The sequence below is a fragment of the Capricornis sumatraensis genome, chromosome 13 (assembly GCF_032405125.1).
Source record: "Capricornis sumatraensis isolate serow.1 chromosome 13, serow.2, whole genome shotgun sequence".
In the NCBI taxonomy this organism is placed as follows: domain Eukaryota; kingdom Metazoa; phylum Chordata; class Mammalia; order Artiodactyla; family Bovidae; genus Capricornis; species Capricornis sumatraensis.
In genome coordinates, this window is record NC_091081.1 from 21557530 (window position 1) to 21581370 (window position 23841).

Here is a 23841-nt window from a genome sequence, read left to right on the forward strand (position 1 = left end):
GATATGTCTTCACATAAAGAAAATTTCAAAGAAATATAGAACCTTGAGATCAGAGGAGGAGTAAGCTAGTGCCATCAGTAATTCAACTCACTGGAAATTTTTTTCCAATTTTTATCTTTCAGAAGCAGTTAATTAAAAAAAATCTTTTGGAATAGTAGCAATTATTATTGTAATTTTAAAGTCTTTTAAAATTGCATAAAATGTATAGTAATTATAGATTCAAAATGATGGCTAAAACCTTTGTCCCTGGTCCAAAATTAAATCTTGATAGTAATAGAAACTACAACAATGAAGATAACATGCCCAGTGAAATTCTGAAGTAATTAATATACCCTTATCTTTGCTTATGCTGAACTTAGTAATGGATTTACATTCTAGGGAGACTATAGCCAGCTAATGGTTCTACCACAAACATCATCATTTCCACCAGGCATGCATTTAAGATATTTGAGAAAGAGCTTTGAACAATGATTTACTTAGCCAATTGTGGAAAGCACTCCACATTTAGGAATTAATAACTTTCAGTTTGGTTTTAGGAAGGAACATGAGGGAACTGCTATGTTCTGAGCGTTTATATTCTCCCAAAATTCAGATGTTAAAACCTAAGCCTAGAAGAGGTGGCAAGAATACACAGAAGAACGGTGCAAAAAAGATCTTCACGACCTGGATAATCATGGTGGTGTGATCACTTATCTAGAGCCAGGCATCTTGGAATGTGAAGTCAAGTGGGCCTTAGAAAGCATCACTACAAACAAAGCTGGTGGAGGTGATGGCATTGCAGTTGAGCTATTTCAAATCCTGAATGATGATGCTGTGAAAGTGCTGCACTCAATATGCCAGCAAATTTGGAAAACTCAGCAGTGGCCACAGGATTGGAAAAGGTCAGTTTTCATTCCAATCCCAAAGAAAGGCAATGCCAAAAAATGCTCAAACTACCGCACAATTGCACTATCTCACATGCAAGTAAAGTAATGCTCAAAATTCTCCAAGCCAGGCTTTAGCAATACGTGAACTGTGAACTCCCTGATGTTCAAGCTGGTTTAAGAAAAGGCAGAGGAACCAGAGATCAAATTGCCAACATCCGCTGGATCATGGAAAAAGCAAGAGAGTTCCAGAAAAACATCTATTTCTGCTTTATTGACTATGCCACAGCCTCTGACTGTGTGGATCACAATAAACTGTGGAAAATTCTGAAAGAGATGGGAATACCAGACCAACTAACCTGCCTCTTGAGAAATCTGTATGCAGGTCAGGAAGCAACAGTTAGATCTGGACATGGAACAACAGACTGGTTCCAAATAGGAAAAGGAGTACTTCAAGGCTGTATATTGTCACCCTGCTTATTTAACTTCTATGCAGAGTACATCATGAGAAACGCTGGGCTGGAGGAAGCACAAGCTGGAATCAAGATTGCTGGGAGAAATATCAATAACCTCAGATATGCAGATGACACCACCCTTATGTTAGAAAGTGAAGAGGAACTAAAAAGCCTCTTGATGAAAGTGAAAGTGGGGAGTGAAAAAGTTGGCTTAAAGCTCAACATTCAGAAAACAAAGATCATGGCATCTGGTCCTATCACTTCATGGGAAATAGATGGGGAAACAGTGGAAACAGTGTCATACTTTATTTTGGGGGGCTCCAAAATCACTGCAGATGGTGATTGCAGCCATGAAATTAAAACACACTTACTCCTTGGAAGAAAAGTTATGACCAACCTGGATAGCATATTCAAAAGCAGAGACATTACTTTGCCGACTAAGGTCCGTCTAGTCAAGGCTATGGTTTTTCCAGTAGTCATGTATGGATGTGAGAGGTGGACTGTGAAGAAGGCTGAGCGCCGAAGGATTGATGCTTTTGAACTGTGGTGTTGGAGAAGACTCTTGAGAGTCCCTTGGACTGCAAGGAGATCCAACCAGTCCATTCTCAAGGAGGTCAGTCCTGGGATTTCTTTGGAAGGAATGATGCTAAACCTGAAACTCCAATACTTTGGCTACCTCATGCGAAGAGTTTACTCATTGGAAAAGACTCTGATGCTGGGAGGGATTGGGGGCAGGAGAAGAAGGGAATGACAGAGGATGAGATGGCTGGATGGCATCACTGACTCGATGGACATGAATCAGAGTGAACTCCAGGAGTTGGTGATGGACAGGGAGGCCTGGCGTGCTGCGATTCATGGGGTCGCAAAGAGTCGGACACGACTGAGTGACTGAACTGAACTGAAAGGTGATGGTATTAGGAGGTGGGGCCTTGAGGAGGTGATTAGGTCATGAGAGCAGGGCCCTCCCAGTTGGGTCAGTGCCTATATGAAAGCAGCCTTGAGGAAGTTCCCTTGCCCTTTCTGCCATGTGAGGTTTATAGCAGGCTCTCAGTAGACACTGAATCTGCCAGCTCCATGATCTTGGACTTCACAACCTTCAGTACTGTGAGAGATAAGTGTTTGTTGATTCTAGGCCAACCAGTTTACAGTATTTCTGTGACAGCAGCCTTGATCAATTAAGACAGGAGCCAATTACTGAGTGCCTACTAAAATTAAGGAGCTTTACAAATCGATTCAGGTCAAGTTTCAGAACATATCCATGAGACAGAATATCTTATCTATTTTATATATGAGAAAATTATTGTCCAAAAAAGTTCAGTAATTCATTCGTGGTCGCATGCTAAGTGGTAGGCAAAGTCAACCAATCTGTCAGTTTGCAAAGTCTAAGCACTTTCTGCCACATGACACTGAGTTTTATAGCGCAAAGTTTTGAAATTTTCTGTTTTTCTACCTTCATAAGGCTCCTTAATAGAAATAGATTTTCCAATTTAGATTAAACTGAAAATCACAAATATCTAAATTTAACTGAATTTCATTTTTTACATAGAGTTTTTCTGGGAAAATAAATTTGGGATGTTATTTTTTATAAACTGCCTTGCAGTTTTTGTGCCTTGAATTTGATACCTTTGAAAATGCGTAACTGTCCATTTCCAAAGTGAGAAAGTGTTCCCAAACTGCTCCCTCTTAAAGATTCTATGTCCCACTTCAAAAGAAATACCAACATGACTCAAAGCCTTTGACACGTCAGAAGAGTAAAAGATGCTATCACAGTGAGGAGCTGTGTATAAACACACACATCACACATCAACAATGGGGTGTGAGAGGGTCTGATATGTTCGTATTGGTGAAGAACTGTTTTGACCATCATCAGATATCTGAACACTGGGTGTTTCTGGCCCTTGACAGTGTCCCATGCTGTATACGTGTTTACAGGTGAAATAGGAATCATGTTCCTGCCACCTGTGAGCTCAGGGATTCCTAAGAACTCTCAAGAAGTGAGCAAATGAGACAGAAACAGGGTACTATTGATAGTACTGATAACCTGTTTTGTGATGACCTGTTTTTGCTGCTTCTCAGCCTTGCCAGACCCCCGATGACTTTGTGGCTGCCACTTCTCCAGGACACACCATGATTGGAGGTTTGCCATTCACGAAAAAAATGCTGTCCTCAGAAGAATACCCAGAAGGCCAGAAATCCAGAAGTGTGCCAGGTGAGTAAAGCCTCAGAGAACACACTCAGATTTCAAACTTGTACTGTGAGACTAGGGCATGTAAATGTTTACTTGTATTAACATCTAAATCATTTTAATAAAATTTAAACTCATACACTTTTAAGTTGCATATAATTACTTCTTGCTATTCTTTCTTAAAAGAAAACTATATTAGTACTATATGTATAATCAGCCTCCAAGTACAGAGGCTATGAATGCTTCCCATTAATGTATTTGTTTGGATTTTGCCTAAAAAGAATAACCCCAGAAGTTACACGAGAAAACCAATGAGAAGACACAGTAGTAGCCTGCCCACCACATGCACACATAGAACATTCATATTTCTATCACCCACAGATGCAGGTTGTTCCAAACATGAATCTTAATTCTTCAAAATAGACTGCACTTCAAATTTTTCTCTACGCTAATATTTTTGTCAACACTGTACTTATTCCATTCTTGAAATAATCTAATTCTTTCATAATAAATTAAGACCCTACTTCAACTCAGAGTGTTCATACGTGAACACTTTACATTGTGAAAGCTGGACTATATTGTCATGGTGTATTATAGAAGAGTTAAGCTGAATGGCATATTGCAGATAGCTTTTTTTAAGGAGAGCAGACTATTTGAATTCTAATTTCACTTTGGGGACAAAGTGATTTTGTAGATTTAGGCACATCATTTAAACTCTTTGAGATCCAGCTTCCAATTTTTCTCTTCTGGAAAACAAGGGCCTAGATAACTTTTAAAGGCAGGCGGCATCAGCTTCTGCTGTTCCGGCAATGAGATTCCAGCGCTTCCTGCGAACTGCCAAACCTTGATTTTTTTTATCTTGATATTTTTGGATGCAAATTTAATCTCATTTTCTCATCTTTTTTTTTTTTTAAAGCTTTTTATTTTGTATTGGGGTATAGCCCATTAACAACGTTGTGATAGTTTCAGGTGAACAGCAAAGGGACTCAGCCATACATATACATGTATCCATTCTCCCCCCAACTCCTGTCCCATCCAGGCTGCCACATAACATTGAATAGAGTTCCATATGCTATACAGTAGGTCCTTCTTGTTTATCCATTTAAAATATAGTGTGTACACGTCCATCCCAAACTCCCTAACCATCCCTTCCTCCATCCTTCCCCAGCAATTATCTGTTTTTTTAAAATTCAGAAGTATTTCGCGTGTCCTATGTGAATGCTTTCAAGGTAAAATGTGTTCCCATGTCATTCTAATATTCCTTCCTATCATTCTCTCCAGAAATTGGGCATTTTGAGCTACTGGCATCTTCATCATTGATTATCAAGTATACCAGTGAACACTGCAGAAAACATTAATGAGGATTTTTCAGAGCACTAATTGGCACCCAAAAAGTGACTATAGATTTAAGGCCACAATCATAGGTCAACTAATAAGGATGGAAAATGTTTTTTATTTATTTTTTTAATTTATTTTATTTTATTTTTTTTCCTTTATTTTAATTTACAATACTGTATTGGTTTTGCCGGAAAATGTTTTTTAAAAATGTCATCTTGTTTAAAAAAATTTATTCCCAAAAAAGGTCACTGAACATCCTTTGGTCTTATTGTCACTCCTTGAGAGAAACGGTATTCACTCAACACTGAACAACTCTTATTAAATGTCTGTATTACCTTGGCCCTATTCTAGGCATGGGTGGTACTGAGGTGAACAAAAGAGATTCAGACTCCCATAGAGCTAACGCATAGGGGACTCTGAAAATAGTATGCATTTTATTTGCCAGACAACTCATTACTTTAACTCTCTCTCTTTTGTATCTTTCTTTAAGTTAAAAACTTTAAGCTCATTGCCAAACTTCACATTTAGATGACAGTGATAAACAGCATTATCCAAATATTATTTATGTTAACTAAATGAATTAAAAGAAACTTGAAAATATCAAAACCCTGAAAAACATCCCCTTTTGTTCATTCAAAAAATATGTCTTGAATTCTTACTATATATTAGGCACTGTTTATAACCTTTTGTATATAGTGGTGGGTGAAGTAAACGTAACAGTGTGTCGATAATCAAACAATTCAGTGCTCTGGAATAATTACAAGTCCCGAAGTCAACTGGAAAAACCCACTAAATGAGGAAATACCCATGCCTCGGAACTAAAATATTGCACGTTATCTAGGAGAAAGCTACTGGACTTTTACCCAGAGCCTGTTTTGTAAGTAATTCTTAAGACTCTTATTCATCTGTTTTCCAACCACAATAGCTTAGCATCACAAAACTAAAAAATGGGGAAGTGAGTCTATAAGAGCAGATTCTTGAACAGCAATAAAATGCTGACATCTAACTACAAAAAGGAACAGATATCAGATACATCTTCATACTGTAGAATACTAAATTGAGTATTCAAAATCATCCTGAATAATCAAGAAAAGGTTAAATCCTGTTACACAGACTCCGTTCGAAAAGCTGTGGATTCCTATATACATTAAAAAAATTTTTTTTGGCTGTGCCGTGCAGCATTGAAAACACCAGACTACCAGGGTGGTCCCAATATATACTCCTGAGAAAGGTGTCCATCAAAACCTGTTTTTAAATAAAGTTTGGATCCTCCGAAAGGTAAACTTCACTGATTCAGGAATTGTCCATCATAAGGCAGAAATTAGGATAAAATTGGATATTATCATGTCTGAAGAAGAGCTATGTTCTAATTTCAAAAACACTTGTTTCTTAACAGCTTTGAAAGATCAGCTTTTCTTCAAACTCTTGCCATGATACACAGCATTGAGATGATCAATAATTCAACACTATTGTCTGGAATCAAACTAGGGTACAAAATCTATGACACGTGTACAAACATCACAGAGGTGATGGCAGCTGCTCTGAGGTGTGTTTCTAAGTTCAACAGCTCCAGAGAAATCGTGGAGTTTAAGTGTGACTATTCCAACCTCATGCCAAGGGTTAAGGCTGTCATAGGAGCTGGCTACTAAGAAATAACCATGGCTGTCTCCCGGATGTTGAGTTTACAGCTCATGGCCACAGGTGGGTTTTGTTCTACCACCATTGGGTGGGTGTGATCATATTCTTCATCCTAAACGGATCAGGGTAATCTAGGAAACTAGTTGAGGAGATACCTCTACTTTAACTTTTCTTTCTCTTCAGAAAGAAATAAAGGATGTGCCCTAATATGGATAGTATAGTGATCAAAGTACTAAGGAGTAGTCACCCCTCAATCTGCCAGGTCTAGTTTCTGACAGCTTTTAGCATGATTTAGATAAGACAGATGCCTCTAAGCCACTCAACTGTCTTGTTTCTAAAGTTACATCAGTTAGATGCCATGAAGAAAACTGAAAAGGAAGTGAGAGGTAAAGGGGCCCAGAAGTCCAGGAATACTCTCAAGGAAATGATGGCTAGCCTGAAACTTGAATGAGAAGAGACAGCCAAGAGAAGATGGGGGAGGAGTGGAAAGCATCTAGGCTGAGAAAACAGTTAAGTGCAAAGATGAAATGTCCAAAGAAAAGCAAAAATCAACAGGGCTAGATCAGTCTGAGCAGAAAGGTACAGACTAAGAGATGCATTCACAGAGATGTGTAGGGGCCGGGCATGCAGCATCCTGTAAGCTACGGTGTGCCTGGTATTTCATTCTGAGTATTACGGAAGGGCTTTGAGCAGAGACTGGAATTACTGAGCTTCCTATAATGTAAGCCTTTACCAGGAAGTAAGCAACACGGTCTCTGAAAGACCAAAGCATGTGTTTGAGAGCCCTGCACTTAGTTCCTGTGCATTACTCTAACAAGTACCCCGACTTTGATTTTGAACTAACCTTCATATGACATCACTCTATAACTCAGTAGATCACTGCTTTCTAAGCTCAAGGAAGATTAGAAGCCAAAAGTTAGACAATGCTTAAGGTCAGATTATCAAGAAGTGAACCGATAAAAATATATATGAGTAATATAATAAATATGTGTAAGAATTCAAATTATATAACTTTTTGGAGCCAGACTAAATAAGTGTATATATCCCTGTAAGACTCTAAGTGTTCCATTATATTGTAGCCTAGCAAAGTTGATAATGAAAAGTTTAAATTAAAAAAATTAAAAAGAACTATTCCTCCAAATATCTCAGAGATAAGGCTTTGGCCCAAAATTTCTAGACTATGTATAAAACTAGTTAGGTGACAAGTAAGAAAAGTAGAATATTTTTAACAATGGATGTTTAATGTAAAAATGTAATTTCCATGATAGCACAATAGTAGAGAGGACTCTCCATGGTAACACAGATTTCACAGAAGCCCGGGTAGCAGAGTGAAGGTGCGCATAGCAATGTCTCTGGAGGCAATTAAAGTTTAGTGAATGAATGTCCACTGTGTGCCAATATCCATTTAAATCATTTACATTTTCTCCTTCAGTCTTCACAAGAATCCTGTCATTTCACAGTGAAAGAAATGTTAACTAACTTTGTCAAATTTATTGCAGTCAGGATTCTAACAGTTTGTTTGACTTTAAAGTGTCTTGTGTTTCCTTGCATACCGGTAGCTGCTATAAATAGTAAAAAAAAAAAAAAAAAAAGGAAAAAAAATTCACTGAGCAAGTGGCATGGTGCAATGGCAGCTGTGGAAGGTAATCACTCTCCTTAGAATAAAATCAACACAGCTGTAAATTAGGCAAAACTTTGCAAACAGTAGGGAGATTTTCCAAAATGCTACTGCTCATTTGAGTAGATTAGGAGTCAGAATCCATATAGCCTGTGGATCAAATGTGGCTCTCAATGTCTTGAGTTCTCAAGCTAAGAACGATTTTTACATATTTTTTGAAAGGTTGTTACAAAAAAACACAAACATAATATATGACAGAGACCATATGTGACCAACAAAGCTTAAAATATTTTACATTTGGTCCTATACAGAAAAAAGTTTGTTGACCCCTGGACAGATGATTCTTTGTCTGGATGATTTATCTAGAATAAAAGTCACCAAAGTTGCCATTTATACAAATTTTGAACAAACAAGGAGTCCCAAAAGTCATGGTGCTTATTTGACTGGTTGCATTTTCTCATATTTATTTCTAAATTTGTAAATAATATACACTGGTACCCCTGACCTGAGATATACGATAGATATAAATAAATATAGGCATGTAGACAGAGTTATAATACAGAGCCTGAACCCTTGCTTATACTATACACAGACAAAACAAGTGAGAGGCAATGACTCAACAGTCGTCAGGTCCTAACTATCATGATTTAAGCTATTTATAAAGTAGTTCGTTGAAGGGGAAGGATAGAAAGGATCAAAGAATTTAGAAAGCTTTATGGAAACTCACAGAAATCAAAGAGAAGAACATCTACTATGAATAGCCACCTGCAGCTCATCAACACCACAACTAAAATATTCTGTCCATTTCCAGGTGAGTTACGAATCTACTGCAGAAACCCTAAGTGACAAAATTCGGTTTCCTTCATTTTTATGGACAGTGCCCAGTGACTTCTACCGAACTAAAGCAATGGCCCATCTGAATCAGAAATCTAGACGGAATTGGATTGGCATCCCAACCACAGATGACGGCAATGGACTCTCAACACTTTTGCAGTTCAAATGGCAGCAAATAATGTGTGCATAGCCTTCAGAGAAGCTCTCCCAGCCTTCCTCTCAGATACTACCATTGAAGTCAGGATCAATCAGACACTTGAGAGAATCATAGCAGAAGCTGAGGTTAATGTCATTGTGGTATTTCTGAGTCAATTCCATGTTTTCAATCTCTTCAGTAAAGCCCTTGAAAGGAATATAAATAAGACCTGGATTGTTAGCTGCTGCTGCTGCTGCTGCAGCTAAGTCGCTTCAGTCGTGTCCGACTCTGTGCGACCCCATAGACGGCAGCCCACCAGGCTCCTCCATCTCCGGATTCTCCAGGCAAGAACACTGGAGTGGGTTGCCATTGCCTTCTTCATAGCTAGAGCTGGTCAACATCCACCAAGATTGCTACCATTCCTGATATTAAAAGGACTGGCAAAGTTGTGGGGTTTACCTTTAGAAGAGGGAACATGTCCTCTTTCCATTCCTGTCTTCAAAATCTGTGTGTGTTTCCCAGTGATAACAACAAACCCTTAGATGAATCTGCCATGCCCTAATCTGCTTTGTGCACATGCTGAAGACAGTGAGTCGATGTATCTCCAACTGCTCTCAGGGCACTTTGGCCACTAAGGACACAGAAAGGAACTTCTTCCTGAGAACTGACTTCCTGTGGGATTACTCCGAACTGGGACTTGTTCACAGTATTCAGCTAGCAGTATTGGCCCTTAGTTATGCCATTCAGGATCTGTGACAAGCTTGAGACTATCAGAACCCCAATGCCTTTCAATCATGGGAGGTAGTAACTCACACATATAAGAAAATTCCCCTACCGTCATTTCTTTCTTTCCTTTAATTTGCAATATTGCTATAAACTGCTCTAAATTTTAATTCTTTTATAAGTAGATACTGTCAGTGTTGAATAACCTTCATTTCTATTATTAGGTCTTTGTTCTTAAGCATAAGAGTTATTTTACCTTCACCTTCTATTCTTTTCCACCAAAGTTGTATTCTCTTATTTTCCAAGATGATTCTCCTGATAGTGTTATTTTCCTTTAGCTTGTGGATTTATATCTGATCTTGCAGTTTTTCAAAACTTCATACAAATTATCTCTTTTGATGCTCTTAACAACACAAGACCAGGCATGTTTAATGATCCCTTTTATTATTGCTAAATATTGTGGGTAAGGAAACTAAAGCCAAAAGTACTAGACTCTAGTCTGGGTCTTCTGACTCCATAACCTTTGGGTGGTTACAGACCAGAGCCTTCAGTTAGGACTCTTTCTTAGGGCAGTCTTTCTAGGACTCCAGTCTTCTTCAAAAGAATGTTATTAGGTCAATCATAACAAGTCCTGTGTTATCTCAGGTTTAAATGAACCACTAATTGTGTAAAAGTCTTTCTCTTTCTTCTGTTCAATTAGTTTGTAGAAACTCTAATTAGATTGGCCCTATTTAGTGAAGATTATCCACTGTGTCTTTAAAATGTTCATAAACAAGGCATTTGAAAGCAAACTGCTGCTTTGTATGATAAATTTAACTCATCAAAAACAAATTTCTCAGCATTCAAACTTGTCTATCTTAAGAATCATGTTCTAAAATTTATCTCTTTTAAATGTGTTAGGGAAAAAAAGGTAAAAGGGAATAAGATCCAGTTTTTTCTGATCACACAAGTGATCTGAACAGGGCTGGATCAGTCCAGGGCTGTTTCTACTTGTATCATTTTTAAACATCCACAACGACAAGCTCCGAGGTTTGAGGTGATCAGCTTTGAGTGAATCATGTGATGGTCAGAGGGTGCTTTAAGTTGCTCACATTAAAACTAGTTTTCACTTCGTAAATGCAAGGCAAAAAAGAAAATAATGAAGAGGTAAGACTAGAGATTAGGGTTTTTATTTTTAATTAAAAGTCTCTTTAAAATATATAGCACTATACACACACATGCATATTTATATGTCTAGTTATTTTAAGGTGGCTATTTGAAAGCATACTATTTGTAATATAAAACTTTGACAATGGATTAGTTAAAAAAAACCCCTATACATTAAGTGGACCAACATAATAAAACCTACTAAGTGAAATTTTTAAGAATGAGAGGTGAGAGCTAGTAATGGAGAGAAAACAGACAATTGGAGACAGATGGGTTAAAGGGGAGGAGCTATAAAGAGACTTGTAAGAAGAAAGAAATACAAATAGCAATAGTTACTTATCCTCTGGGAAAGTATTTTAAATCAGGAATAAGTCTCAAACATTCTGAGGAAGATCTTGAGAAAGCATAATCGAAGCAGCTCTTCTAAAATGTTTTATTTAAACACTGGGAGCCTGGGGTCATTCTTTATTCACCCCCTGGGACATGGTAATCCAGAAACAGACAGAAACAGCTTGGAAATGAGGAGCAGAGGAGTGTCTTGGTCCTTTGATCACCAGTGAGCCATGTCCCTGCCAGATCCAATAGGACAAATACAGTAATGCAAACGATTGTCTTTTTAGGAAGAAATCTCCATATAGATATTAAATGGAAAAGATCAGCAATATTTAGGGTCACTAAACAAGGATATCGTCCTCAAAATTATTTTGTCCCCTGGCAAAATTCACTAATACTTAAATAATACTTTCTGAGTGACTTTAGATTCAAATAACATCAAAGGAGTTAGTTTTCTCCAGTATCGAGGATAATCCTTACTTTGGCTCCACATTTGGTGATATCTGTGAGCAGTATTCAGGGAAAGTGCAACCATATTTGTTTTACTGCAACAGATTTTTTTATGTTCTTGTCCCGAATAGTAATTATGGTTTCCTTGTTTGTTTTCCTTTATTCTGGATCAGGTACAAGGTAGTGAGTGATGTATGTGGGACAAGAGCATGTATAAGAGCCAAACTACTATTCACACAATTATTTGCCAAATATTTATTGGATGTCTCGGTGTTCCGGCCATGGTGTTGAATTTTGAAAATATTATGGGCAACGAGATAATTCTCTCACTGAAGGAGTCCTGTGTCTAGAGGAGTAAGCAGTCAAAGAATTAAGGAGCTGATTACAGTGCAGAATAATGCATTACAATGTTTCATATAAATACAAGACGGCAGAGAATACTCTCCAGAGATCGTGACATCCCTGGTGAATATGTTAGATGACTGGGTGCTAGGCAGGACAGAAACACTCCAGCAAAGTCACAGAGAGAGAAAGCATGGCATCTTCAGGGATCAGAAAGTGGCACCACAGAATTGGAGTCTTTTGTGGAAATTACAGAGTGGAGGGTTAGTGAAGCATTCATCATCAGGGCTTGACGATCAGAGCATCTCAATCTCTGCTGGAGTGTTAATTACCTGGTAATCTTATTATCATGTTGATGCTAATTCAGTAGTTCCAGTGAGGGGGACCTGAAAGTCTGCACTTCTAACAACCTCTCAGATGATTCTGATTATTGCTGGTACAAAGACCACCCTTTCAATGGGAAGTCTGCAAGCTATGTTTAAAGGTTTGGACTTGAGAAAGCAAAGAGGAGCCAATTAGAGCTATTTTTAGACAGAAGAGTGATGTGACCTACCACTGTAGAAATGGTATTTCTACTGCAATGTGCGTTGATTAGATGAACACAAGACTAGCCAGAGAAAGTTTGTTAACCCAGGAATACATTAAGTATGCCTTATACTTCAGGTATAAGTACTACAGGTACTAAGAATGTGACAATGAGGAAGGAGTGATATACACTTAAGAGAAAAGACGAAGAGTCTTTGGAGATAGATTGGATGTAAAGAATGAAAGAGAAAAGCAAAGATGCTGCAAATGATTCTAAATTTTGGCAACTGGTGCCACTTATTGAGTTGAAAATGCAGAGAAAAGTGAAGGTCTGGTAAAGAGAAGTATTTAGCTTTCCATTTTGGACATGTTGAATTTGAAGAACTTATAACACATTCAAGTGTACTGGTCTGGAAGTCAGAGGAGACATTGGGACTAGAAGGGAAAGATTGCGAAGTGATGAGGACAATAATAACTAATAATTTTTAAGGCTTACCAAACCAAGCCTTGGGGCTTCCCTCATAGCTCACTTGGTAAAGAATCCACCTGCAATGCAGGAGACCCCAGTTTAATTCCCGGGTCAGGAAGATTCACTGGAGAAGGGATAGGCTACCCACTCCAGTATTCTTGGGCTTCCCTTGTGGCTCAGCTGGTAAAGAATCCTCTTGCAATGTGGGAGACCTGGGTTCGATCCTTGGGTTGGGAAGATCCCCTGGAGAAGGGAAAGGCTACCCATTCCAGTATTCCAGCCTGGAGAGTTCCATGGACTATACAGTCCACGGGGTCGCAAATAGTCGAACACAACTGAGTGACTTTCACTTCACTTCACAAACTAAGCATTAACATACCTCATCTCTGATCTTAGACTGTTATGGTAGGTCCACAGATTCATGTTCACTGCACTTCATCCTAAAGAACTGGCAGGTTTTCCTGGTGACTGAGACTCGCAGCAGTTTAGAGATGGGGGGACCTCAATTGCAAGGATCTGGGGCCCATCAATAGCCACAGATGAGCAGCAAAACTCTCCCAGTCTTAGTCATGTACTTCTGCTACACCATGGAAAACTTTACAAAAGTAAAAGGCATGGGTTGGGTACCAGATAGAGATGCAAGGGTGCTTCTTCTGCAAGTCTCTGCTTGACTCACATAGATGTCTCTTTTCCCAAGCACAGCTCACTTACAGAGTTGCAGTGGGCAGCAGAGCGGCTGAGGACATGGAAAACAACGTGGACCACAGCAGCTTAATGGGAGCGGCCTCCTGACCTTGTGTTCTCAAAAATAGGTCATCACCATACTGAGGTGAATTATATAATCAAGGAAATGCAAATCCTACTCTCTAAATATTTTGGGGTCAACTTATCATGAGGGTCAGAGTCTTGATGAAAAACAAATAAATAATGGATGGAAGAAGTCTTTAACAGCTTAATAATCGTAGTATTAGTGTTCAGAATTTAATCCAGAGCAAACATTCTAAAGAATATTTAACAAGTAATGAATACACTAGTTTGTTTCCATCCTCTTTCCTGTAAGAAGAAAGGTGGAATTGTGCCATTTTATTTACATCATACAATGTTATCATTATTTTTAGAACATATATGTGTCAGAAATTTACCCTGTAAAACCTAATTAGATACAGGAAAAAAGCTGGTGGAAATTATAGTTCAAACAAGAGAATGGAAGAGGATTTGCTCCCTAAAGAACTAAGATACTAGGGCTTACATGTGTATATTGCTTAAGGAAGCAATGGGAGAAAAACCAATACAGAGAGGTAGAGTTGGGAACACTGAAAGCTTGGATTTTTTTTTGTTTTTTTGCCTATTTTTGTTCCCTCCATTAATTAAAAGAACTAGAAGTCTGTGAAGACATATAATAAAATCAATATACACGCTTAAAGATGTTGCTAGTTATATTTGGTCATTGACCTGACTACTGTAGCTAATATAGTCACTTAAAATACAACTTGATTTTCTTACATTGTATATGCCAAAGGGGGAAAAAAACTGAAGGAAGGAAATATTCATAAAGGATTAACTGAGAAAAAACAGAGGAAGAATAACTCTATTCAAGTAGAATAACTTCTGCCTTGTTCCATAGATTTTTGCACCCAGCAAGAACCACAGAAGCATCACAGGTACAGATGTGATGGTGTTTGCTTAGCCATGATTATATATCACATTAACGATGGAGCCAGAACTCAAATGTTCTCCTCCTTCTCAGCCTAGTATTCTCTCCTGCACCACAAGTTCAATATGGCTGCCTCCTTTGTCAGTGAAACATTTTCTGTTCTAGCTGTACTGCATACAAGTTCTCACTGTACAGACTGAGTAATAAGAAGAGTAATTTTCCATTGTATTTCTTTCTTCTCAGGTTAAAAACATCATTTTCTGAACTAAATTGGAAATAGAATTTAGAGGTCTCTTTATTATACCCTGGGGCTTCCCCAGTGGTTCAGTGCTAAAGAATTCACCTGCAATGCAGGAGACATGGGTTTGATCCCTGGGGTGGGAAGATCCTCTGGAGGAGGAAATGGCAACCCACTCTGGTATTCTTGCCTGGGAAATTCCATGGACAGAGGAGCTTGGCAGGCTACAGTCCGTAGGGTTACAAGAGTCAGACACAACTTAGCAGCTAAACAACAATTACTATACCCTCTGTTACTGAAACAGACTTAAAAACCACTGGTGATGGTAAGATTCCCCACCTTCCACCCAATGAGTATGGACTCAAAGGGAGGTCAGTAGCAGTTACTCTGTGCTCAATTGTGTCTGACACTTCTGTGACCGCACGGACTGTAACCTGCCTGACTCCTCTGTCCATGGGATTTCTCAGGCAAGAATGGAGTGGGTTGCCATTTCCTTCTTCAAGCGCTCTTCCTGACCCAGGGACTGAACCCAAGTCTCCTGCTTTGCAGGTGGATTCTTTACCAGGAAGACATCTGGGAAGCCCTAGAAGTTACATTAGGTCCACCAGTTAAACTTCTCAGGTAGGGATGCACCCAAGAACAGGGTGCATTTGTTACTGAACTCTCTCTGGCTTTGCAGCTCTGTCGCCTCAGCCTTCATTTTGGGGCTGGTGAGCATGACAACTCCTGGCTTGGATCACCTGCTGAGACTTGGGTCAAAGACCCAGGCTGAGTGTGACTCTAGAAGGAAAGGATGAATTTTCCTGCTTCCAAATGGCACTTTGATTATGGCTTTGAGTCAGAAGGGAAAAAAAGAAAAACACAGCGAGGAGAATTTAAACTAATATATCATTAGGTGCAACAGAAAGACCCCATAATGAAAGTCAAGATGTGTATCTTCAGAGAAGGTCTTTCACTCCTTGGCTGGGGTCCTCCTCTGAGAAAAGAGGAAGATGATCCCTGCTAAGTGTGCTTCACTGAGTTGTTATGGAGTAAAAGGGCATCACAGATTTGAGTATTAGAAAGTAGCATATGAATGTCAGGTGATTTATTACTTGATAGACTCAAAGCATCTTCATTTATTTGCACATCATCCCTGTTAGCTAATTATAGGTATTTAAAAGTATTAAGCTAATCTCTATTAACCCTTAATCTGTTCCTAATGCTAGGCTAAAGTGTTCACACACACGTGTGTGTGTGCTCAGTTGCTCAGTCGTGTCCAACTCTTTTGTGACCCTATGGACTGTAGCCTGCCAGGCTCCTCTGTCCATGGGATTTTCCAGGCAAGAATACTGGAGTGGGTTACCATCTCCTTCTCCTGGGGAACCACCCAATCCAGGGATTGAACCCATATCTCTTGCATCTCCTGCACTGGCAGGCAGACCCCTTATGCTGCAGCCACCTAGGAACAATTACATTTAATTCTTACAACAATCCTATTAAGTATAATAGGTTTCATTTATCTCAACTGAGGCCTAGAAAGAAGTTGTAAATGTCAAGATCACACCACTAATGAAATTTGGAACCAGAATGAGAGTGGCATCTGCTCTAGAGGACCCATTATGAAATTATGCAAAGTGGAATACATGAAGGTGCTCAGATTTCAGTTCTGTAAGTCAGAGAATCTACCTCCATAAACATTAACTTGCTTTCTCAAATTCACAGAGCAAGACATCAGAAATTCTCAACAATTCTCAGATTGTTGCCTCGTAGTTCAGAACTACTAGTCCTCAAGTAGTTTTCACACTCAGGGATCCAGAATATCCTTTTTTTTTTTTTTTCATTTTTAAGTGATATTCCTTGCAAGGAAGTGTTATAATTGGGATAATGGATACACTTAAAATATTTCTATCAGTCTTTATTTCTGTTTTTATTTTTCATAGTTACTTGCTGTACTGAAAAATGTCACATTCATGGAGGGCTGCTGCTGCTAAATTCCTTCAGTCGTGTCTGACTCTGTGCAACCCCATAGACAGAAGCTCACCAGGCTCCCCTGTCCCTGGGATTTTCCAGGCAAGAACACTGGAGTGGGTTGCCATTTCCTTCTCCAATGTTTCCAGTAGTCATGTATGGATGTGAGACTTGGACGGTAAAGAAACATGAGCACAGAAGAATTGATGCTTTTGAACTGTGGTGTTGGAGAAGACTCTTGAGAGTCCCTTGGACTGCAAGGAGATCCAACCAGTCCATCCTAAAGGAGATCAGTTCTGGGTGTTCATTGGAAGGACTGATGTTGAAGCTGAAACTCCAATACTTTGGCCACTTGATGCGAAGAGCTGACTCATTGGAAAAGACCCTGATGCTGGGAGGGATTGGGGGCAGGAGGAGAAGGGGATGACAGAGGAAGAGATTGTTGGATGGCATCATAGACTCAATGGACATGGATTCGGGTGGACTCTGGGAGTTGGTGATGGACAGGAAGGCCTGGCGTGCTGTGGTTCATGGGGTCGCAAAGAGTCAGCACAACTGAGTGACTGAACTGAACTGAACTGAATGCATGAAAGTGAAAAGTGAAAGTGAAGTCACTCAGTCGAGTCTGACTTTTAGCGACCCCATGGACTGCAGCCTACCAGGCTCCTCCATCCATGGGATTTTCCAGACAAGAGTACTGGAGTGGGTTGCCATTGCCTTCTCCATTTCATGGATGGAGGGAGTTCATTTCATTCTGATGCTCATGGAGCTATGAATACTGGATACAATATTGTGCTCTGGAGGGAGATCAATGGCCACATGATTGTCACAATATGACACAATATGACCTGAAGAATGATGTCTTCATTGTCACAAATCAAGAAACAAAAAATGAGCACAGGAATCTTGAGGTAATTTTGTATTGGCTGCTTTGTAGCATTCAAATCAATTGATACTTCAACTGCAAAAGTCCTTGTCCCCACCAGACCCTTCAGTGGCCCTACTGCCTGTTCAGTGTTCCCAACTTCCCTCCTGAAATTCCATGGTCAACTTGTATATTACTGCCTTGTACACACCCTCAGTTTCCTTGCCCATCTCTCTATTCATCATTCATTGGACCAAAGTATAATCCTGATTCTATTAAACTTTGTCTAACCAATACAGCGGATCTTGGCAAAAACAAACAAACAAAAAACCCCACCAACTTTGCTAACTGTTCTCACTTAAAATTCATGATCTCTAACTTCCATTGGGTTCTAAATGCTGTTGGGAAATCAGACTACTATCCTAGCCCATTCGTTTGTCTACCATCCTAGATGGTTACCTATACTTTCTTTTCTGTCCTTTTACTCCAGCACACCTTTCCTATCTTCACTTCCAGTGACCCTGCTTCCTATTTGACTGGCAAAACTGATACAATGAAAAGGGGCTGGCTGCCCCCACCACATCTGTGCTGCGTCACTGCTTTCCATCTGGGACTGTGCGTGGGCTCTCCAGGCTCTGAGCCAAGGTCAGCTCCTCTGAATCCCAGCGCCTTTTACTTGCTCAAAGATATTTCTCTGGCAATTCTCCACTCTCTTCTGCACCTTCAATTCTTTTCTCTTCTGTGTTATCTAAATGGTGACACAAATAAGCTGTTCTTCCTTCCATCTTAAGGAAAAAAAAAAATCCAAAGAACTGTATTGATTCCCGTCTTCCTCCTTCGTATACTGCCCGTTCCTGTTTCCCTTTACGGCAAAACTCCTTGAAAAAGTTGAATATATTTACTGGCCTCAATTTCTCTCCTCCCATAATTCTTTTAAATTCTTTTCAGTCCATCAAAATTATTTCTTTCTGGTTAATAAATACAAACCTCATCTTACTTCGCTTACTGGCTAATTATTCTCCCCTCCGTGAAACACTTGCTATATTTGCTTCCACGACAGCACACTCCCTGGGTTTCTTCTTCTGTGTCTGGCCACAGCTTCTCAGCCTCCTTTGCCCTTTCCTTACCATTCCTGCTCCCTCTGAACACTGATAGACCCAGAATTCAGAACTGCTCCTTTAAAATTTTTTTTTTTATTTTGGCTACACCCTGTGGCATGTGGGATCTTAGTTCCCAGACCAGGGATCAAACCTGTGCCCTATAAACTGAAAGTGTCTAGTCTTAACCACTGGACCACCAGGGAATTCCCTGTTCTTCTTTTCTATCTGCACTTTTCCTTAGTGATCTCATCCATGCACTTAGACAATGTCATTATATAGAAGGCAGATGACTCCCACATATTTATCTTCTGAATTTCAACTCAAGTAAATATACAGCTGTCTATCTGACATCTCTACCTGGGTGTCTAATAGGTTTTCATCTTAACTGATTATCTCCAAGACTGACCTCCAAAACCTACCTCCGTCCCAGTAAATGGTAACTCATTTCTCCTAGCTGCCTATGAAAACACCCTAGTGGGACCCTTGTTACTTCTCTTCCTGTCACACTTCATAGCCATTCTAGGTCACACTTTCAGAATACACAGTCCACACCTTTGCCCTCTACTCCATTGCTACCACCACCCTGATCCAAGCTCCAATCACCTCTCACCCAGACTCGTTTTCTTATTGCTATCTTTTATGGGGGGAGAGAGAAAAAAACTGTACAGCTGGGAAGAAAGGTTTCACTTTTATCCCCATAATGATGCTCAGCTTTATCTCATAGTTCAATCCTTTTGTGTCTTCTGAGCATCCTTTAGGAGTGTGGATACTCTGGACTAAGTTTTCCCTGGGGAATCCACGGGGCAGATATCCTGCCTGCTGAAAACCCAGATCAGACATAGCTGTGGTGAAGACAAGAAAGCCAGCATCTGTGAACGCAGAGCTACTAACCTTGGCTCCTTCTCTCTCTCACTCAGGTCGTTTTCATGTCCCAAAGAAAAGACTAGTTAGCTAAGGGCTTCATTTTCCAGGCTAGGAATAGCTGTTAATACACTCGAGAGAAAGTCCCATTTACTTGTTCAGCTTTGGCTTCCCAAGGGTAAGAGTGAGACCAAAAAAAAAAATTTATCTCACAAGATGTGCCATGAGAAAGGGATTAAGAATGAAAAAAAAAAAAAAGCTGAAATGCAAAGAGTTACTAGCTATATTGAAAAGAGATGGTTCCATAAAAGTAGAATAGTATGTGTGACTCACATCATGACATGCAGAATTAAAGCTGAAATTCTCAAGATGAATTAAATATTAAATTTTATTTATATATCAAGGGTTATCTTTTAAAGTAATACTTTAATGGTTTTAAATTATAATTTTTCCATTATTTTGCTTTTCAAGATTAGGCCGAGCATGCTCCTTGGACACCATGATTAATAACCTTCATCTAAAGTATAGAAAAGTCCAATGATTCTTATATATAGTTGAACTCTTTATATAGCACAGGATTAAAATTTTCCAAAACATCATTTCTCCATTAGTTCCACCACTACACATTCTTACATCTGCTAGTGAAATTAAAAGACACTTGTTCCTTGGAAGGAAAGTTATGACCAACCTAGATAGCATATTCAAAAGCAGAGACATTACTTTGCCAACAAAGGTCCATCTAGTCAAGGCTATGGTTTTTCCAGTGGTCATGTATGGATGTGAGAGTTGGACTGTGAAGAAAGCTGAGTGCCGAAGAATTGATGCTTTTGAACTGTGGTGTTGGAGAAGACTCTTGAGAGTCCCTTGGACTGCAAGGAGATCCAACCAGTCCATTCTCAAGGAGATCAGCCCTGGGTGTCCTTTGGAAGGAATGATGCTAAAGCTGAAATTCCAGTACTTTGGCCACCTGATGCAAAGAGTTGACTCATTGGAAAAGACTCTGATGCTGGGAGGGATTGGGGGCAGGAGGAGAAGGGGATGACAGAGGATGAGATGGCTGGATGGCATTACCGACTCGATGGACATGAGTCTGAGTGAACTCAGGGAGATGGTGATGGACAGGGAGGCCTGGCGTGCTGTGGTTCATGGGGTCGCAAAGAGTTGGACACGACTGAGCGACTGAACTGAACTGAGTGACTTTTTGAAAGAGTTAATTTCCTTATTTGCTTACAAAATTTATTAATGTGACAAAAACTGTATCCTTCCTGAGCAGTTTCACTATCTGAAATAGTTTCTATTTTTTTAAGTTTGTTGAAATTCATCCAGATGAGAAAAGAATTCTTTTACGCTATGAAGAAAAAAAGACCAAAATACTATTTTGTAAATAAATCTTTAAATTAAATCAGAGATATTATAGTTAGGATAAATCTTTTTAAAAACTTATTTAGAATTTCTTTTCACTTTGCAGAAAATTCAATCTAAATTCTCCAAGGAATGAAGTCCTGGGCAAATGAAGAAAACCACAAAAAGTCAAGATATTTGCTGCTATGAATGTGTGACCTGTCCTGAAAATCACTATAGTGATCAGACAGGCAATTAATTACACTCCCTACAACATGCATAGTGATACACCTGAACCATTTCTCTTTAAGCTGATTTTTTAACATGAATTCTATTTGGTTTATTTTTTTCATTTCAAAATATAAAAAGTGTTTTATGCTTCTGCAGCAGATGAACACTCAATACCTAACAGATGTAAACGTAACTTCACTTCCAAGGGAAGATGTTGTTCCTCTACTGGACTTCCTCTCCCAGCACCTCTTAAAATAATGCAAGTTCTCTGTCAATTTTTGTCTATGTATCCCACACAGACATGTCTGATTTGTAACTGAGACACAGTAACTATAGATAAATAAATGCTGAATTAACTAAACTGAGCATGATGGAAACCCAGAGGTGTGCATACCCCACAGATCTCATTATTCTACCAACAGGCACTAGTTCAGTCAGCTTGTTTAAGATTACAGGACCCATAAGGGATAGAGAAATGGCTGGAAATATGTCTGGTACCAAAGCTCTTATTCTTGACAGTCCCTGAACTGCCACCTATCATAGCAAGTTCATGAGAGGCTAGCATCTATCTTGAGTATATTAATTTTCTAAAGACTCATGGCCCGGATGAATTTTTCTCTTTTATCCTTTTCTCTCCCACGCTTCCTGTTCCCTCACTGTCACCCTTTCTTTCTCACCTTCCTGGGTCATGTGCATGCTTTATTTTAATAAGTAACCGATGTGACAATTATCTATATCCATTTTCCAGTCAGAACTCTCACTGAGGAGTCTCATCTGTAGCACTGGGGACAATCACCTGGTTTAAATATTTGCAATGTAACCAAATCTGCTGTGTCTTTTAGATACGGATCATTGCCTTTTATGCAACAACGAAACTCACTGGGCCCCTGTAGGGAGCACAATGTGCTTTGAAAAGGAAATGGAGTACCTTGACTCCTTGGCTATCTTGCTCCTGGCCCTCTCTCTGCTGGGAATCCTGTTTGTTCTGGCCATTGGCATAATATTTACAAGAAACCTGAACACACCCATTGTGAAATCATCCGGGGAATTGATGGTCTGCTACGTAATCCTCTTCTGTCCTTTCCTCCACTTTGCCGGCACAGGCTTTTTCATTAGAGAATCACAAAGCTTCACAGGTAAAACCAGGCAGACACTATTTGGCATGAGCTTTTTACTCTCTGCATCGCCTACATTCTGATGAAGTCCCTGAAAATTCTGCTGGCCTTCAGCTGTGATCCCAAGCTGCAGAACGTCCTGAAGTGCTGCTATAAACCCATCCCCATCATTTTCACTTGCAAGGGCATCCTGGTTGTTGTTTGCACCCTCTAGCTCATCCTTGCAGCCCCTGCTGTGGGACAGAATGTCTCCTTGCTCAGAGTCATTATCTTTGAATGTGAGGAGGGGTCCATTCTTGCATTTGGCTCCATGCTGGGCTATACTGCCATCCTGGCCTTCATGTGCTTCATTCGTGCCTTCAAAGGCAGGAAATTACCTGAGAATTACAATGAGGCCAAATTCATAACATTTGGCATGCTCATTTGCTTCATAGTTTGGATCACCTTCATCCCCATCTACCACGTTTGGCAAATATATGCTGGTTGTGGAGATCATCATTATTTTAATATCTAACTACAGAATCCTATGTTGCATGTTCTTCCCCAAATGCTATGTTACACTTTCTAAGCAAGAGACTAACACAAAATCTGTCTTTCTCAAGATGATTTACAGTTAACTCTTCCCACAGTGTAGGCAGCCTTGCCATGAGCCATAACAACGTCACAATAAGCAACCCCAGCTCTGCTGGTGGGTCTGCAATCCAGCAGAAAAGCAGAGATCTTCAGGTACGAGGCTTTGCACACATATGCAGAGAAAATGCTACATGCAGATCTAAAGCTTTGCCTCAAAAAAATATGAATGAGTCCTTAAGACATGATATGTTTCAGAATGAAATGTTTTCTAGGGTCTTTGCACTTAAGATGCACATTTACTTCCTGAACAAATATACACTATGTTTCTTCACCACTACTACCTGCACCAAATTTCCCCCTGTTCAACCACCTGTGTAACAAAGAAAATAGAGCCCTTAACCTGAAACTCCTTTCATTCCTTAGCCACCCCCATCAGCCTCCATCTTTACCTACTTCTTTTTAGGCACAGAGTCAAAGGTATCTTTTCTATCGAAATCAATCCGTAATGCATCATCCTTATTCCATTCTCTATAACCTCTCCTCAAACCTCTTTGTATGGGTTCTCCTCCTCTCTTGAGCATCTTTACCTTCTAGCCTTGTCTGCTGAACAGGCAGTTGATCAATTAAGGTCAGTTAAATAAGAAGTTGAGCAGTTACCATGTTCAGGTGATATGCTAAATATAAAGGTACAAAAAGGATTGAGGCATCATTTCTGACTTTAAAGAGCTCAGAATCCTGGGGGAAACAGTCACAAAATCATTGTTCAGTCGCTCAGTCGTGTCTGACTCTTTGTGACCCCATGGACTGCACCACGCCAGGCTTCCCTGTCCTTCACCATCTCCTGGAGCTTGCTCAAAC

At 39.6% G+C, this 23841-nt stretch overlaps 1 protein-coding gene across 1 annotated transcript; it reads left to right on the top strand.

Annotated features, from left to right (window-relative positions):
* Positions 1–224: 224 nt before the first annotated feature.
* Positions 225–23361, top strand: GPRC6A (G protein-coupled receptor class C group 6 member A). The gene is given in 15 exon segments (XM_068985535.1): positions 225–319; positions 3336–3372; positions 3374–3491; positions 3494–3527; positions 6238–6546; positions 8914–9071; positions 9074–9213; positions 16870–16909; positions 17637–17726; positions 17729–17808; positions 21192–21315; positions 22138–22463; positions 22466–22869; positions 22871–23024; positions 23026–23361. Coding segments are annotated over 15 exon segments (2445 nt in total).
* The last annotated feature ends 480 nt before the right edge of the window (positions 23362–23841 follow it).